This window comes from Calcarisporiella thermophila (genome assembly GCF_041956535.1).
Source record: "Calcarisporiella thermophila strain CBS 279.70 unplaced genomic scaffold VTP21scaffold_8, whole genome shotgun sequence".
In the NCBI taxonomy this organism is placed as follows: domain Eukaryota; kingdom Fungi; phylum Calcarisporiellomycota; class Calcarisporiellomycetes; order Calcarisporiellales; family Calcarisporiellaceae; genus Calcarisporiella; species Calcarisporiella thermophila.
Window position 1 is genome coordinate 866,983 of NW_027192198.1, and position 16,077 is coordinate 883,059.

Here is a 16,077-nt window from a genome sequence, read left to right on the forward strand (position 1 = left end):
CTCCAAATCGCCTTGAGAATTAACTTATGACAAAATATGAGATTTTTTGATCAAGGCCTGAAGATAAGAGACTGCGCCGCCTCCACAGTCGCACAAGACGAGGTGGTTTATATCACCTCGAGAAGATATTGCGATTTTTTTTTTGTTTATCGCGCATTCTCCATTCTTTTACCCTAGATCATAAACAGCGTCATTTAAATCCAAAACATGGTGACTGCATTACGACTTGCAGTGCGACCTACTCTTCTCTATGCCACAACGGCTCTCCGCCCCTCCGTCGCCACATGCTTCGCCCGCCGCCTCCCCATACATCGATGGTACTCCCCCAATTCTTCGAACAACGAAAAGGTATAGGACCCTCTCTCCTTCTCCTCCTCTTGCTCCTCGCTCTCCTTTAATGTTTGTTCCGGGAGTTCTACGATAAATCTAACATCCAATCTTACTCATCAACCTCACCCCACAGGAAACCATAGTGAAGCTCCTTTACAACATCGGATCTCGAAAAGAAGTAGAGCAGTATCTTCGACATTTTTCCTCCGTTGAATCTCAGAAATTCGCCGTTATTAAAGTCGGGGGTGCAGTCCTTTCCGACGAGCTTGACACACTTGCCTCCGCGCTCACCTTCTTGAACCGTGTTGGCCTATACCCTATTGTGTTGCACGGCGCGGGACCCCAACTGAATCAGCTGCTAGAGGAAGCCGGGGTAGAGCCCCAGTACCACGACGGAATTCGGATCACGGACGCCAAAACGCTCGAAATCGCTCGGGGCGTCTTCCAGGAGGAAAACCTGCGCCTTGTCGAGGCTTTGGAGCGACTGGGTACCCGTGCTCGCCCTATTCCTGGAGGCGTGTTCACGGCTGACTATTTGGACAAGGAGCGGTATGGATATGTAGGCCGGATCACCCACGTCAACAAGGAGGCGATCGAGTCGAGCATCCGCGCAGGTGCCCTCCCCATCTTGACCAGTTTGGCCGAGACCCGTGCTGGACAGATCTTGAATGTGAACGCCGATGTAGCAGCTGGAGAATTAGCACGAGTCCTTGAGCCTCTCAAGATTGTATATTTGAACGAGAAAAACGGCCTGTATCATGGAGTGACAGGCAAAAAAATCGATGTGATCAATCTGGATGAGGTAATGCGCGAGTTCATATTTCGCGGTCTTCTGGCCGCACTCCGGCTCGTTCCTTCAGAAAATCAAGTCGCTAACTGTCTGTTCCTTCTCGTTGTCTATTAGGAGTATGAATCCCTTATGAAAGAGCCTTGGGTCAAATATGGAACGAAGCTCAAGATCAAGGAAATTAAGGAGCTCCTCGACCACCTTCCACGCTCCTCCTCCGTAGCCATCATTTCCGCAGGGCATCTCCACAAAGAGCTTTTCACTGACTCTGGCGCTGGAACTCTGATCCGCCGAGGCAACCGTCTCCTTCGCCATGAATCTCTCTCCGATGTAGATGTGGACCGGATGCGCCGCCTACTTCAAGAAGAGGATCCCCATGTAAAATCAGGCAACACTACCGTGGCCTCATACCTACAGCAACTGCGAGAGCAATCCTGCCAAGTGTACTGCGACGAGCCCTATGAGGCGTTGGCTGTGGTCACCCCGGGCAGAGTTGCGCGCCTGGATAAGTTTGTCGCCTCAAAAGCCGCTGTTCTCAACAATGTCACGGATAACCTGTGGAATCTATTGCGGCGAGACCACCCTCGCCTCGTGTGGACCGTTGACCAGTCCGACAAGAATTTGGCCTGGCATTTCGAGCGTTCGGATGGAAGCTTCACTCAAAATGGAAAGGCTCTGTTTTTCTACGGGATTACGGAGATCTCGGAGATCCAGGACATATTAAATGCATTTGCTGAGGATCAGCAGCTGTCAAGCATCGTCAAGCACTCGGCCGCGAAGAGGGCCAATCCTTCCGCCGCGCATGCCGGATACCACACCTTGGCACGCCATTCTCCTTTTAACACAAAGCGACAGTATTCCACCAGCACTCGTGCCAATAAACGCATAGGTTTAATTGGAGCGCGAGGGTACACCGGCCGAGAGTTGATTGCGCTGATCAACAACCATCCCAACCTCGAGCTTGCCCACGTCTCTTCTCGCGAGCTCAAGGGGAAGCCCCTTGAGGGCTATACCAAATCATCGTTGGAATACGAGAGCCTCTCACCACAAGACGTCAAAGCTTTAGAAGGCGTTGACTGCTGGGTGCTCGCGCTACCAAACGGCGTGTGCCGTCCTTTTGTCGACGCCATCGAGTCCATCGAATCGAACCGTCCTCTTATGGTAGACCTCAGTGCAGACTTCCGCTTCGATACTACATGGCAATATGGCCTCCCGGAGTTTCACCGCCAACACATCAGGTCCGCAACGCGCATTTCCAACCCTGGATGCTACGCAACCGGTGCACAGCTGGCCATAAAGCCACTGCTGCCCTATCTATCAGGAAACCCTGCCATCTTCGGAGTATCCGGCTATTCCGGGGCAGGGACAACCCCCTCTCCCAAAAATGATCCAGAAGTGTTACGGGACAATCTGATTCCATATGCCCTTACGGACCATGTGCATGAACGGGAGGTGAGCTATCAGCTCGGAAGGCAGGTGGATTTCACCCCACATGTAGCACCCTTCTTCCAAGGTATCACTCTGACGGTCAACTGCCCGCTCAGTAAGCAAATGACGAGTGAGCAAGTACGGCAGTTGTTCGAGGCTGCATACGAAGGAGAAAGATTAGTGAAGGTCGGAAAAGAAGTGCCACTTGTGCGAGATAATTCAGGGAAGCATGGTGCCAATCTGGGCGGATTTGGTGTCCATTCGTCGGGCAAGCGTGCTGTGGTAGTAGCCACTCTGGATAATTTGTTGAAAGGAGCAGCAACCCAGGCACTTCAAGTAAGTCCCAAGCATCCTAACTTTCCACCTAACCCGGCTTTAACTCTCCTTTGCTTCTCCTCTATCTCTTCCATCATTTCATAGAACATCAACCTTGCCCTTGGCTACGAGGAGCTTACGGGTATCCCGGTTTAAAGAACCCCAAAATTTTTCTAGTTTAATTGGCATTACGCAAAAACTATTAAATTACGAGATGAAGTAGGGCGAGTTGAAAAAAATATGATAGACAATTTTTTTAATATACTGTAATTTTTAAGGCTTCCTTTGAAGAGAGGGAAAAGAAGATACATGCTGAGCCTCTCTACCACCACGGGAAAATAAGCAAATTGAATGGTTTCTATTTCTATGTTATATTGATGATCCAAGCCACATAGTCGCATTGAATAGAGGTCGTAAGTGAGAAAAGATAAAAAAAGTTTGGTTCCAAGAGTTAAAAATCTATATTCTTAATGTCTGAAGCAACTGAGAAGAAATCTCCGACTCAACCCCAGCAGGGTGCGGACGATTTCGAGATTCCTGTGTCAAAGACACGCGAGGAGGTCTATCAATTTCTAGAGTCGCTCGACTTCTCGCACGATGAATCGCGCGATGTTGACGCTAAGGATGGAGGCGACCAGCATCCCCAAGCCGACCCGAATGAAATCTTAAGCTTTCTTGACGAGCTGGATTCCTCAACAATGCCAGCTGATAAAGTCAGGGAAGATAAACAAGCTGCAGCCTCTGCCGCAGCAGAAGCTATGGATGAAAAGAGACTACTGAAGGAAGAGGAGTATAGAAGATTAGAGGGAAAGGAGAAAGAAGCTGGAGGAAACGGAACCGAGGAAATATCAACAGGAAAACGGAAGGACGGGCGTACAAATTCTACAAGTTGGTTGTCGTGGGGTACGTCGGTTTTAGGGGAAGCATTTAAGCATACAACCAATGCGGTCGAGAAAGGATTCTCAGAGGGCGGGGCCGCCCGTTTGCTCGAAGAGAGATTGGGGTCCATCGTAAGTAAAGATTCCATTGGAAAACTGGGTAAGTACTTGCGAACATAACCACGAGTTACCCGTCCGGGCTCATTTTTATTCCTCCCAAATTTTTCACTGAAATACACAGGAACCAACATACATAAAATCACCAGTGAACTAATAGAAACTATTGCACCGCCCATAAGCGACCATGAGGTAATTCAAGTTTGGCTTGCGCATGACATGGTTGGATACATTGGGGTTGAAGCGCTTGTGTATCGTGAGTTTTCACGCGTGCTAGAGATGTCTCTAGAAGACAGCAACGTGGTTATCCGAAAGGGTAACTCACGCACCGTAGAGAGAGAAGTCGAAGACGACGCTGAGCGGCAACTCAATGCGTGCGATGGGTTTGCTGAGGCAATTAAACTCGCACAGGTGAGACGACTTAATCCCTACAATAGAGTTTGCGAGAATGGCGAATCACCAAACCAATGTACGTATTTTCCCCTCTAGGCTAACGTGGACTATTTGGTTAAAACTCACGGTGAGAGCTCTAATCCTCCCGAGCACCCACGGGACGTACCGAGTGGTGAAGTATCAGCAGGTGAACAGGATCCATATGCCAAGCTTCCGATTCATCGCTGTCCGGTATTCATTGCCTTACAACCCTGCTATACCACCCCCTCTGGCTTAGAGGGGGAGGCCTCTCAACTATTATTCTGCGTGCTACTAGTGGACACCGTCCATTCGATTCGTTTGTGCTGCTATTCCCAATCCATCCCGTCTAGCTGGCTTCTTATCCCCTACGAGAGCAATGAATGGGTTGAGGATAAGATGGTTGAGTGTATGCGGTTGGCCGTGCAGACCATTGCTCTAGATTACGTTTATGAACGAATGAAGCTGGGATCTTTGGCAGCAACTGTTGCTGGATATGAAACAAGGGAAAAAGAGGAGGTTGAGAAGAAAAAGGTAGTTGAGAAGGAAGAACCATCCGAGAAGAAAGAAGATGTCGAGAAGAAAGACCCTGAGAAGAAAGAACCTGAGAAGAAAGAGGAAGTTGAGCAGATACAAGGAGCTAAAAGGAAAGAGGGGGCTGGGAAAAAGGGGGGAGCAGAGAAGGGAGAGGTGGTCGAGAAGAAAGAGGGGGTTGGGAAGAAGGCGGGAGGTGAGAAGAGAGTCGAAGCGAAGAAGAAGGCGAAAAAATAATGGATTTTAACTAGATGGCAGGCGATTGACCTTTTATTATTCCTGCTTAATTCAATTTTTAGGATTATTTTTATTCTATTTCACAATTGTGTTTGTATTTTTCGTTTTCGTTTCTTTTTCCGTCTTTGTCTTTTCTTTATAATTCTCCTGCTTGGTGAATTATAAATAATATATATCTGTATACAAAGTTTCCATGAATATAATTGCTGCTCTTGACATTGCTTCCATAATACTCGAATATGAATACAGTATAATACTCTTTCATATTTCATTTAAGAACAACTCCGATTTTATGAATCCCTATTCTTGAACTCAAATCGTAGCAGGAGAAGTTAAACCTAAGTGCTATTGAAAAATGCGAATTCGAACTTCAAGCTATAAAGAAAAAAAATCTGAAAATAGAACTGAGCTGACTTTGAATATTAAATCGTTTCATGCATCCCATAATACAGGCACAGAATATAAATAAGCCTGCTCATCCAATTTTTGGAACCTTGTAAACATCAATAAGGGCGACCAATTATTTTGAATTTTGCTCGCAAAGATTCGTCTTTGGTTGAGGTTGTAAATTCAAAATCCAGACATCGTTCCGAGACTAACTGAGCGTTTTAAAACCATTGCTTGGACTCTGGGCATGAGAAGGAATGACCTGAGACGCCAACACATTATAAATGTCGCAAAGATAAAGAAAGAAATTTAGAATGGAATATTGACAGGATTTCGATGATGATTAACCTGATTGAGCTAGTAATCTTAACGAGAAATCGATTTGCCAATACTACTCTTATTCAAAATCAATTATTATTATGCTTAAAGGCATCTGACTAGCGAAAATTATCTTTTCGAAACTAAAATTCAAGACATTTCACAATGGGCCAGAGAAAAAGGGTCCTTTAAAACAAAAAGCAATTTTATTATAATGTTTTCAGCAAAAACAAGGAGTTTAGATGTTGGAAGGGTACAGCATCTACAGAAAGAAATTCGTATTAGTCCCGCAGCATTGAATTATGTGAAATAAAAAAAAAGAAAGCTTACCACACGCACGGAGGCACCGAATGCCCGTGGAGGAAGGTTCGACCTGAATTTCGCCTTCACGACGCCAGAGGTACCATGAGGACGCGTGACACGGCCCCAGATCACACGGATTTTCGATCCATTAACCTCACGCTTTGCACGGTATACGTAAGCCACACGCTTACCGAGGTAGAACTCAGCATCAGCAGCGGTCTTGAGGTTCTCGATCTGGAGAAGTGAGGTGTTGGGAGATTGGTTGCGCTTGGCACGCTTGAAACCGAGGACACGGCCCTTGGCGTAGAGACTAATGTCAAGAAGAAAAATAAGTCAGACAATTATACATTATAAAGAGCTAAGCGGATTCAGAATGGGACAAAAATGCTGATCTGGGGTAGATCAACATGCGGTGACAATTCTTAAAATGAAGATTATCATAACAAAAAATTCTATCCAGCAAGTAAATCATGCTTCCATGTCTCCATACCCATCCCATCCATCCATCCATCTGTAGAAAGTGCAAATTTGGATCCTTACCGAACAGGTTGAGCCATTTGTTCCTGTTATATGTCTTTGACTGATGAAAGAGGAAGGATCCAGCGTCTATGAATTTTGTTCTCTTTTGTCTCGACGACTTTGTTCTTGTGACGTCACAAAGCAGTCACACTGCCTTTAACAATACTCGAGGATCTCTTGAAAAAATATTAAAAAATAAGAAGCACCATGGTTGATCATGAAGATACGATGGCGGTTGACGAAGGTGAATCCATTCGTTATTTTTGAAAAGCCTTTATTCTTCATTACTAGGCATGTCCATTTACCTAATATGGTTGCTATTTCTAGTCAACCTCAGAGACGAGAAGAGAGAATCGAAGGAGGGAGAAATAAAGCGTAAAGGCCGAGGGTTTGGTAGTTCAAACGGTAAGTAGCTTAATCAGACGTTCAAATGGGGATGCTCTCTGCTGATCCCTTTTTGATGTACTTTTCAACGGTAACCATTAACAAATCCAATTTTATTTATGAGGGAAATAGATCGTCGTGAAGGAGTCAAAAGTTCAGACAAGTATGATACAATGGAGACAGATAGTACTTCTGAGGGTCGAGCACAGCGATGTACGTGTGTTTCACGTATTCGGATTGTCCTAGTAAACCATTCTTATCCAATCTGATCTTGAATAGCTATCGAAGGATGGATAGTCCTTGTAACGGGTGTGCATGAGGAGGCCACCGAAGAGGACATTATGGATCGTTTCGGTGAATTCGGGCAAATTCAAAACTTACATCTGAATCTGGACAGACGAACGGGTTTTGTTAAGGTATGACTGAATCGTATTAAACATAAAGGGCTTCTCTTCCTCTAAACTTTGACGGTTGGTAGGGCTATGCGCTTATTGAGTACGAGACATATAAAGAAGCCAAACTTGCAGTAGAGAGTACCAATGGGACACGGTTACTTGATAAAGAGATATCATGCGATTTTGCTTTTGTTCGGCCACCGCTCGCAGGTAACTACGAGCGACGAGGCCGAATGGCTGATAGGTTAGGAACTAGCATTAGACGACGAAGCGCAAGTCCCGGAGAAAAGTGAGGAATATGTAGGAGTTTATGCTATTGAGGAATTAATGCAGTAGATGGTTACGTTTCGATAAAATTTCTTTTACGTTGAGAGGAGATTTCCGTGTGTTATAGAAGTTTTTTGGTTCCTTTTCGTGTCTCTGTGGCTTATGCACCCTTTATTAATGAACTCGTTTTTTTACTCTTCTAAAATTCGGTTAAAATGTCCACTTCAAATCAACATCCTCCAAGCCCATTCAATTTGGAATCGAGAGAGGTAAATTCTCTTTTTACGCGATGAATGCCATCTTCAAGTGAATGAAGGGAAGATGACAGTTTAGAATTTCTCATTTCGGACTCTACCTACTTGCAGGTATCGTCTGATGAATTTGAATCTCTCAAACTTGTTCGCGCGTCAGTGCAAGCAGTTTCTCTCATGGCTAACAAAATGCTCAAAGATCTCGAGACAATAACGAAGAATTATGAGGCAATTGCTGGTAAGCTTAATTTGTAGATCCCAGGATGTTATGAGTCTCAACGTGGAATGATCTATAAATAATATAGAACTTAATGAGAGGTGGCGACCCTTTTTAGAGGGCAATAATCGATGATGTCTATTATATTCGGATCTGTACGGTGGTAAGTGTGCCACGTTTATCAACCTATATAGGTCGATATTTATCAGCAGGCACTGATTCATGAAAGTCGGCAGGTTTCCATAAAATTCACCTCTCTCCTCTAGGTTGTAATATTATCTTATAAAATATATTAGATAGAAATAAACATTGGTAAATATCATTAAAACGTCGCTATATTTACACGCAAGCGATATAAATAGTCTAATTTACAAATTCCTTTGATCTCTGTGAAAGATGTCAGGTCTCGTCCAACACACAAAAACTAGTTATAATTTTAACTGTCCCATTTTTCTGCGCGTCTTCTCTCCCCTTGAGAGGTAGTTCCACCCACGGTCGGAATATTCTCACTCGTCGCCCAATCTCCAGCTTTTCTAGTTCCTGTTTTTTTGAATTGGTTGATACAAAGTCTGTAGCAAACACGACATGTAGAATGTCCTCACATTCGCCATTTGTTGAGGGAGCGTTTGAGTTCTCTTGGAGGCAGAGGCAAGAGACCAGGTCAAATTCACTACGTTTTGCAATGATGCTCACAACGACTGAGCTGTTGGGAGAGGTTACACCTTGACTCTGAGCTCGCATTCGATGAGCCCATATTGCATGCTCCGACCTTTCGGCTGATATAAATCCTATCATTTGCTCTGCATATCCTCCGCTCAGATATTGCGTCTTTTTTCGGTGGGGAGACCATTCATTTCCGGTGATCTCTTTATTTTCTCTACTCGCTTCTTTGGTTGCCTCAGGTAATCTTATACTCTTTATCCATTGCGAAGGACTAGTGGTTGATGGTGGAGAGGAGTGAAAGGTACGAGGCTGTTTGAGTAGGAAAATCGAGGCGAAAGGTGTGTGGGAAGTACGAGAATTGGTAGTCTGGGGAGGTGTTTGTGGGGTCTGACTCGCTGGGACTTGAGTTGACACGACCGCAGGTTCCTAGTCATAGAATGAGGGTCAGGGACACCGCTTTAATCACGGAATAATTACAAAATAGAAATATTACAGATTTTGGGTTGGAGGATTCGTCATTTAAGAATACGTCTGAAAAGTCATCTGAAAAATCGTCCTCGAAGATATTGTCTAAGGAATATGCGTCAAGATGCACCTACACAAACCATAGGTTATTGGAAAATAGTATTACAGGAGATAAACTGCTCATTAAACCTCAGCCATATTAGATGAAGAGCCGCATTCGGCTTCCTCGATGATATCAAACACTCTATCACTTTTCGAGTCAGGAACAAGTGTTATGATTGACGCACTCTCGACATCCTATCAAACATAACGCGTATATATTACAATGAATTGCTAGTTAGCAGTCCCGAGAATTGCTTTACTAACGTCATGATTCTCTTGTTTCCTTCTTTTTCCAAAGGGAATAGGGAGGGTAGGAGGCTCTATAATAAAAATTAAAGATTATCTAATGAATCGATTGAACTAGCCGTTAGAGAAAATCATTCACCATCAGCGACAGTAATTTCATCCTGATTTAAACTTGGGTATCGTTTTGTCAGAGGTGACGGAGCTGACGGTGGTGACGAGCATGGATCTTCAATATCCATATCGTCTTTTTCTTGTACCGCAAAATGGAACAAAGGAGGTTGCGTGATGCCATACCCTCCAGCATTATTTGTATTTGCTGTCGTTAAATGTGGTGGCGATGGTGCATTTTGTGTATTAAGGTGCGATATACCCCTAAATTTATTCATAGTAGCTCAAAAGAGATTCAAAGGATCAAGTTGGAGTCAGGGTCATAGTAATATCGGAAGTATGAAATATTTCTGCAATATGGCCAGTCACAAATTAAACACCTTTAAGGTTGTCAAGGAAAGTTACAAAAATAACTCTGTGGCAAGACTACTCTCCAACGTCTCCTCATCTTCTCTTACCATTGAAACCCATTTTACGTTGAATTGTTGTCAATTTGAATACATTAATTCAAGGAGATCTAGTGGATATATTACGACACTATGCAAGAAGAACCCAGAGTTAATGATCAAGAAGGCAATCATGGGTATAAAGTTAAAGACAAAAACGATCATGAGCATGGAAAGCGGAATTGGGTTGATACTGCAATAGAATATAACTACACAAAAAAAACGGAAGGTATGCCTGTTAAAAAGCGAGTTAAGGTTATTAGTGATGTGGAGAGGGGCAATTCAGTTCCAGAATTGAATGAGTATAAGCCTGTAACGCTCATCAACCCGAGCAATGGAACCAAAGGATCGGAGCTGAACACTGCAACATCTTTGGTGCGGGTGGATGAGAATGCTAATTCTAAGCAGAATACTAGTGCAGATGTTGAAATGTTATCAAAAGCTGAGATTAAATTAGATCAGAAAGAAGATCGACCGAGCATATTAATATCCTCTAGTTCCAACACTGATAATATTGAAAATACAAGATCCGAAAATGCAGCTGAGCCGGCTAACAAAGATGTTTCTGTTGGACAAGATAGTAGAAGTAATACTGATATCCTACCGGAGAAACGCTCAGTAGGCGACCGACCCAGTTCTATTCCACAGCAGAAAGTGGATAGTGTACCGTCCTCTTCAAAAAAGACTTCAAAAGAGCAAGGGGAAAAACCTGATGATGATGCAGCAATTGCAAAAACTGGAATTTTTAAGGGCAAGGCCTTGCGCCTTCGACACTCCAAAGAAATTGTACTGGAGAATGTCAAGAAATATCGGCCGTGTAAGTATATTATTATTACCATTTAAATCATTGATGAGAGTTTATCACTACCTATATCCTTAGATTTTGTATCGTCAGCTGAGGCGGATTCTGAACCTGCAACCCCGCAATCTCCTGCATCACTGAGAGATGCCCTCCCTGATATCCCTATTGTCGCAATCGAATACCCAAGAACCCAAGAAAAGTAACTTATTTATAATTGACTCGGTATTTTCTAAAATTTGAATATATCTCATGGCTTTTTTTATTTTTAGCTTCGCTCTACTTAAGCCAGTCACCGGCACTAAGAGCCAAGACGAAGATCGACATGAATATAACCCTCTCGTAGACATTGTTCGCACTGCGGAGTTCCTTGTTGAACATTATACAAATGCTTCGCAAAAAACCCTCTTTGGCGATGAATCACAAGGCATTCTTCGCAATCTTAACAAATTCAAAAATCGACGCGATCTGCCCAATTTTCTTGCATCAGTTAAAGAGTTCAATAGGGTTATGCGGAAGTTGAAGGATGATGGGAGTATACGCGCGAATTCAAAGGTTGTAGCGGCGCGACCGCCACATGACCTGGTTCGCCATGTCCTTTTTCAAATATACTCTAGAACCGTAGCACCGCAGGCTGATCGCCTAAATGATTACAAAGGTAGATAATAATTGGTAGCCCATTTGCATTGTACTCATTTTTACAATTTCTTCCCCCTACTAGCCTTTTCGAACAATGTCTATGGCGAAATCCTTCCCATTTTTGTTGATGAGCTTATTGAGAGAGCCGGAATCACTCGCAATTCCGTCTTCATCGATTTGGGGTGTGGTACCGGAAACGTGGTATTACAAGTTGCAGCACAAACCGGATGCGAGGCATACGGCATTGAGATCCAACCAACCCCAAGCAAGCTAGCAATGCTCCAGCTAGAGGAGTTTTTGGCTCGTATGCGGTATTTATTATATATATGGCTGAGTTTGCTGGTATGTTCACTAAATCGGTGATTTATGGTTCCTCCCCTAGGGCTTATCGCCTCCAGCACGGTACTGTTCGCATTTGGCAGGGCGATTTTCTTGACCATTCTCAAACCACGTCTATCCTTTCCCGTGCCGATGTAGTCCTCGTCAACAACTACGCCTTCGACGCAGAGCTCAATCAAGCACTTCTGCAACGCTTCCTTGACCTGAAGGAAGGCTGTCGTATCATTTCACTCAAATCATTCGTCTCCATTCATCACCAAATAACGGCTAGGAATATTGATGCAGTGGAGAACATATTAAGGGTTAAAGAGCATCCCTACTGGACACAGTATGTGAGTTGGACCCACAACGGGGGGATGTATTATATACACACGGTGGATAGGGGACCATTGAATCGATTCTTGGAAAGAATGCGAGGGGGTAGGACAAGATCCTAGTGTATATTTATTTGTCTTCTTTATAATTATTATTTATGAGCATTTCAGTTTATATTTGGGTTTATTTTTCTTTTTCCTTTTATGTAGTGTTTTAGTTAATGGAGTTGTAAATTTTTAGACTTAATTTGAGACGAAGCTTTTTATACCAGATTTTCATCCTCTGTGCTGTCGAGGTGAGCTAGGATAATTTTGCAGTTTGTCATGTGTATAATGCCACGAAGTTTCCCGACCAGTATCTTTGAAATGCCAAACTTGTAGTTGATCTGGTTTTTATAAATTAAACCGAACTTGGACTTCGATATCAAAAGGAAGCTTGGAGAGCCCGAATAATTTTTATGCCAAAACTGCTTTAGGGCAATTGTTCCTTGTCGTCCAAAAAAAATAAATATTGCTACAATTGTTATTCATTAGTTACTATGTTTTAATCATTGCTTGATGTGAAAATTGTACCGTTAACCGTTGTATTTACGACAATTTTATTTCAGAAACTTGCAGACAATGATGACTGCAATTGCACGATAATATCCTTTATTTGTACAAACGTTAATATAGATATGTCTCAGAATGGCATTTGCCTATATTACACCCCATGTTGAATAGCTCATTGAAATTATTATCTTCATGGAGTGAGCTTTACTTTTCTTTCACTTTTTAATCTCTTTTTGTTTTATCTCATTCAAACCAAATTATCTGTTTATCCAAAAATCCCAAGATAACTTACTATGTGGACTATACCCCTTTTGTTTCTATCCTTTTTGACGGTAACACGGGTTGCTTCGCTCCGTATTATACGGCAGGAGGTTGTTGCAGCTGAGGATGCGGGTGCCAAGAATGCTACACTTCCACCCGACACACTCAAACTAAATTTTTCAGACCCATCTCTACAAGAATCGGAGGCTTCAAACCAGGCCCTGCTGAATTTAACAACTCCAACTCGTAAAAATTACCTGCTTTCCGCAATACAGAGTATACCAGATGATCCTGATCATCAACCTATTAATGATGTGCAAAAGACGGCACTGCAGAAATACTGGAAGCTCACGGTGGCAGCATATAGCTTCTGGCTAAAGCCTGGTCCTTTCAAATGCTTTTTCTATTGCCCGGATTTCAAAGAAACTGTTATTATCGATAGATTTATCGCTCAGCCCCTTGGTGTTAAAGGTTACATTGCTAGAGACGATAAGCGAGGTGTAATCTGGATCTCATTTAGAGGGATCTTCTCACCACAGCAAGCTATGGCTGCTGCAACTTGGGTTCCCATTCCGTTTGGGCGGAAAGCTTTTGGGTCATTAGTTCATTCAGGTAGAACATATATATTTATACCACGGTCAGAGTTAATTCATGTTATCCAATTTAATCCATCGCTTTCTTCAATGATTTAGGTGCCTATTTCACTTGGTTGAATGCAAAGGACACTGTTTTGAAGGCATTGAAAGATCAAATGAGCAAATATCCGGATTACGATATCGAGATTTTGGGTCACAGTTTAGGTGCAGCGACTGGCACCATATGTGCGGCTAGCTTAATAGATAACAATGTTGTCAAGCCGGAAAAAATATTCCTTATTGCGTTCGGTGGACCACGTGTTGGAAACTACGTTTTCGCAAACCACTATGGGAAGGCTTTCTTTTCTAAGCGAATAGTGAACAAGAGAGATCCTATACCTCATGCTGCTCCCATGATATTATTTAAGGTGAGCTGCAGCGTGAAACAAGCGTGAGGTATCCCTTCTTCTCAAATCCTTCGATTTGCATTGATAGCATTTCCCACATGAAATATTCGTAAGTCCTTCCGGAAAAATAATCCAATGTAAAGACGGGGAGGATTGGAAATGCTCAAAGGGTCTGCCACCTCTTCTCTATAACCCAATGGATGTAAGCTTATCGACACCAGGTTTATAGATTTCTTAACTTGTACATCTTTTTTGACAGTTTTTCCCTCTATTTTTAGCACTTTGGTTTCCTAGGGGTTAATATTGTCTTGAATGTGGCAGAGACCTTCCGTCTCTATCCGGGTCTACAAGAGGCTGCTGACGCAGTCAAGGGTATGTTCGATTCAAAAAATCCGTCTTCGCTTCGCCGACTTTTTTTTGGATCCTAGGAGTTGATATCTCGCTTTCATTTACTTCAAATACTTCACAATTGAGAAAAGGCGTTTCCCCATGCTATCCTCCGACTATCTCTAAAATTACTCTATTTCTATGTCGAATATAATAAAGGGATCATAGGAATCAAACTTCATAATAATTAATAAATAAGATAGGAATCCAAGGTAGCAAGGAGAAAAAAAAAAGAAACAAGAGAAAGGGTAGAGAGGATACTATTTCCCTCAATTAACTATAGCCTGGTATATTCTCAAGCGGAAATGATATGGGAGCCTCTTGGATCGCAGTTCGGTAGGAGGGTAGTCGCATTAGTATATTATGGTCATATGGTCGTATTGGCCTTTCTTGGGGTTGTTCTACCGTTTGTTCCCCTAAGGAATAAAGCGGTGTTTCTGTAGCAGAGGGGTAATAAGGCAAAGTTCCAAAGCTTTCATCGTAGCTCGGCAATTCACCACATAACTCCTCTGTACGAGCAATAATGGATATAGGGAGGGAGACACAAATTTGAGAGCAAAGTTTGTCTTTGTTCTGGAGTGTGATAAAGAAATTCAGCTCATGACGTATACGAATCAGAGAAATGGTGCAATCATAATGGGCGTATTTGGATGCTGTAGGGATATTTACTTCGAGAGTTTGTTCCCAGGATTTACAGCTGCTAATTTGGAGAAATCTAGAGGGGTCCACTTCAACAACACGCAAAACTAATTCAACAGTATGTGAGTTGTTCTGTGCTCGCATGGTGATACGCTCAGTGAGCGTGCAAGCAATATTTTTCACCCTCAACTCCTGGCAGAGCATAGTAAGCCTTAGGGTAATAGGAATTTTCCCGCCTAATTCATATGTATTCAAAGGTAGGTCGATCTCATATGCCACTTTATCCTTCCATTGATTTTCATACAGGATACTTTGGGTCAACTCGTTTGAACCAATCACTGGAACCCGAACAACCCTTAAGGGGAGTTTGGCCACTAAATTAGAGAATAAGCTTGGTCGTTCAACTACAGCTTTGAGCCGATACCAAACATTGGCACCACGATTAGTTTCGACCGTCTCTGGAATTGACCCAGGAATTCTTAATTCGAAATCCCAGGAATATTTGCCTTTAGCCAGATTGTGGTAGCGATGCGGCTCTAAAAACACCCACTCATGCTCCAAGACCGTCTTCTCTTCACGAAAGAGTAAATATACTTGATGCGATTTATCCTTAGCTATCAATAGAATAATCAGTAGAGCATTAAACAAAAAATACCTCAATGTGAGAACCCATTTACTCAAGAATCCGATTGTCACCTTCTTTCCATTCAACTTTCATTTTTCCGTTACATTGCAGTGTCACACTTTTCACCTTCATAGGTTCGTCCAAAACCATAACTAATTTTCCACGAAGAAGAGCACCAGCAGCTTCGGCTTCTGAACCTCTCAATATCACATCCTGACTATCAATGAGGATCTCAATGTGGGCATTGGAGGAACTAAACATGAGAACTATTATTGATAAATTGGTGTGCAATAGCTAAAGGTGGTGATGAGAATTAGTTATCTTATTAAGCTCAAGCGTGATACTGAGAGATTTATATCCAAAACGGTACTAGAAATAATTTTTAATATTTTCAGAGTAGTACGTCTGTGAGGAGAGTTAAAGCACGTGATA

At 42.9% G+C, this 16,077-nt stretch overlaps 9 protein-coding genes across 9 annotated transcripts; 6 read left to right on the forward strand and 3 right to left on the reverse strand.

The window, feature by feature from the left end:
* Positions 1-207: 207 nt before the first annotated feature.
* Positions 208-3,016, forward strand: VTP21DRAFT_11198 (uncharacterized protein; the record flags this gene model as incomplete). The annotated part of the gene is made up of 4 exons (XM_069390617.1): positions 208-348; positions 464-1,132; positions 1,235-2,881; positions 2,966-3,016. The coding sequence occupies 4 exons, from the start codon at positions 208-210 to the stop codon at positions 3,014-3,016; spliced, it is 2,508 nt and encodes an 835-aa protein (XP_069252748.1).
* A 314-nt stretch (positions 3,017-3,330) lies between these two features.
* Positions 3,331-5,037, forward strand: VTP21DRAFT_11199 (uncharacterized protein; the record flags this gene model as incomplete). Its single annotated transcript, XM_069390618.1, has 3 exons — positions 3,331-3,898; positions 3,980-4,266; positions 4,345-5,037. The coding sequence occupies 3 exons, from the start codon at positions 3,331-3,333 to the stop codon at positions 5,035-5,037; spliced, it is 1,548 nt and encodes a 515-aa protein (XP_069252749.1).
* Positions 5,038-5,980: 943 nt separating this feature from the next.
* On the reverse strand, positions 5,981-6,602 carry VTP21DRAFT_11200 (60S ribosomal protein eL33; the record flags this gene model as incomplete). Its single annotated transcript, XM_069390621.1, has 3 exons — positions 5,981-6,004; positions 6,073-6,355; positions 6,586-6,602. 3 exons carry the CDS (start codon positions 6,600-6,602, stop codon positions 5,981-5,983), a joined length of 324 nt encoding a protein of 107 aa, XP_069252750.1.
* Positions 6,603-6,771: 169 nt separating this feature from the next.
* VTP21DRAFT_11201 (uncharacterized protein) lies at positions 6,772-7,636 on the forward strand (the record flags this gene model as incomplete). The annotated part of the gene is made up of 5 exons (XM_069390622.1): positions 6,772-6,808; positions 6,892-6,969; positions 7,081-7,161; positions 7,228-7,364; positions 7,427-7,636. The coding sequence occupies 5 exons, from the start codon at positions 6,772-6,774 to the stop codon at positions 7,634-7,636; spliced, it is 543 nt and encodes a 180-aa protein (XP_069252751.1).
* Positions 7,637-7,825: 189 nt separating this feature from the next.
* On the forward strand, positions 7,826-8,213 carry VTP21DRAFT_11202 (uncharacterized protein; the record flags this gene model as incomplete). Its single annotated transcript, XM_069390623.1, has 3 exons — positions 7,826-7,879; positions 7,976-8,099; positions 8,167-8,213. The coding sequence occupies 3 exons, from the start codon at positions 7,826-7,828 to the stop codon at positions 8,211-8,213; spliced, it is 225 nt and encodes a 74-aa protein (XP_069252752.1).
* Positions 8,214-8,477: 264 nt separating this feature from the next.
* Positions 8,478-9,940, reverse strand: VTP21DRAFT_11203 (uncharacterized protein; the record flags this gene model as incomplete). The annotated part of the gene is made up of 5 exons (XM_069390624.1): positions 8,478-9,167; positions 9,235-9,336; positions 9,396-9,503; positions 9,573-9,628; positions 9,694-9,940. The coding sequence occupies 5 exons, from the start codon at positions 9,938-9,940 to the stop codon at positions 8,478-8,480; spliced, it is 1,203 nt and encodes a 400-aa protein (XP_069252753.1).
* Positions 9,941-10,201: 261 nt separating this feature from the next.
* On the forward strand, positions 10,202-12,322 carry VTP21DRAFT_11204 (uncharacterized protein; the record flags this gene model as incomplete). The annotated part of the gene is made up of 5 exons (XM_069390625.1): positions 10,202-10,925; positions 10,989-11,109; positions 11,180-11,565; positions 11,629-11,857; positions 11,929-12,322. The coding sequence occupies 5 exons, from the start codon at positions 10,202-10,204 to the stop codon at positions 12,320-12,322; spliced, it is 1,854 nt and encodes a 617-aa protein (XP_069252754.1).
* Positions 12,323-13,044: 722 nt separating this feature from the next.
* Positions 13,045-14,422, forward strand: VTP21DRAFT_11205 (uncharacterized protein; the record flags this gene model as incomplete). The annotated part of the gene is made up of 4 exons (XM_069390626.1): positions 13,045-13,624; positions 13,705-14,015; positions 14,083-14,196; positions 14,273-14,422. The coding sequence occupies 4 exons, from the start codon at positions 13,045-13,047 to the stop codon at positions 14,420-14,422; spliced, it is 1,155 nt and encodes a 384-aa protein (XP_069252755.1).
* Positions 14,423-14,654: 232 nt separating this feature from the next.
* VTP21DRAFT_11206 (uncharacterized protein) lies at positions 14,655-15,906 on the reverse strand (the record flags this gene model as incomplete). Its single annotated transcript, XM_069390627.1, has 2 exons — positions 14,655-15,634; positions 15,717-15,906. 2 exons carry the CDS (start codon positions 15,904-15,906, stop codon positions 14,655-14,657), a joined length of 1,170 nt encoding a protein of 389 aa, XP_069252756.1.
* Positions 15,907-16,077: the final 171 nt, after the last annotated feature.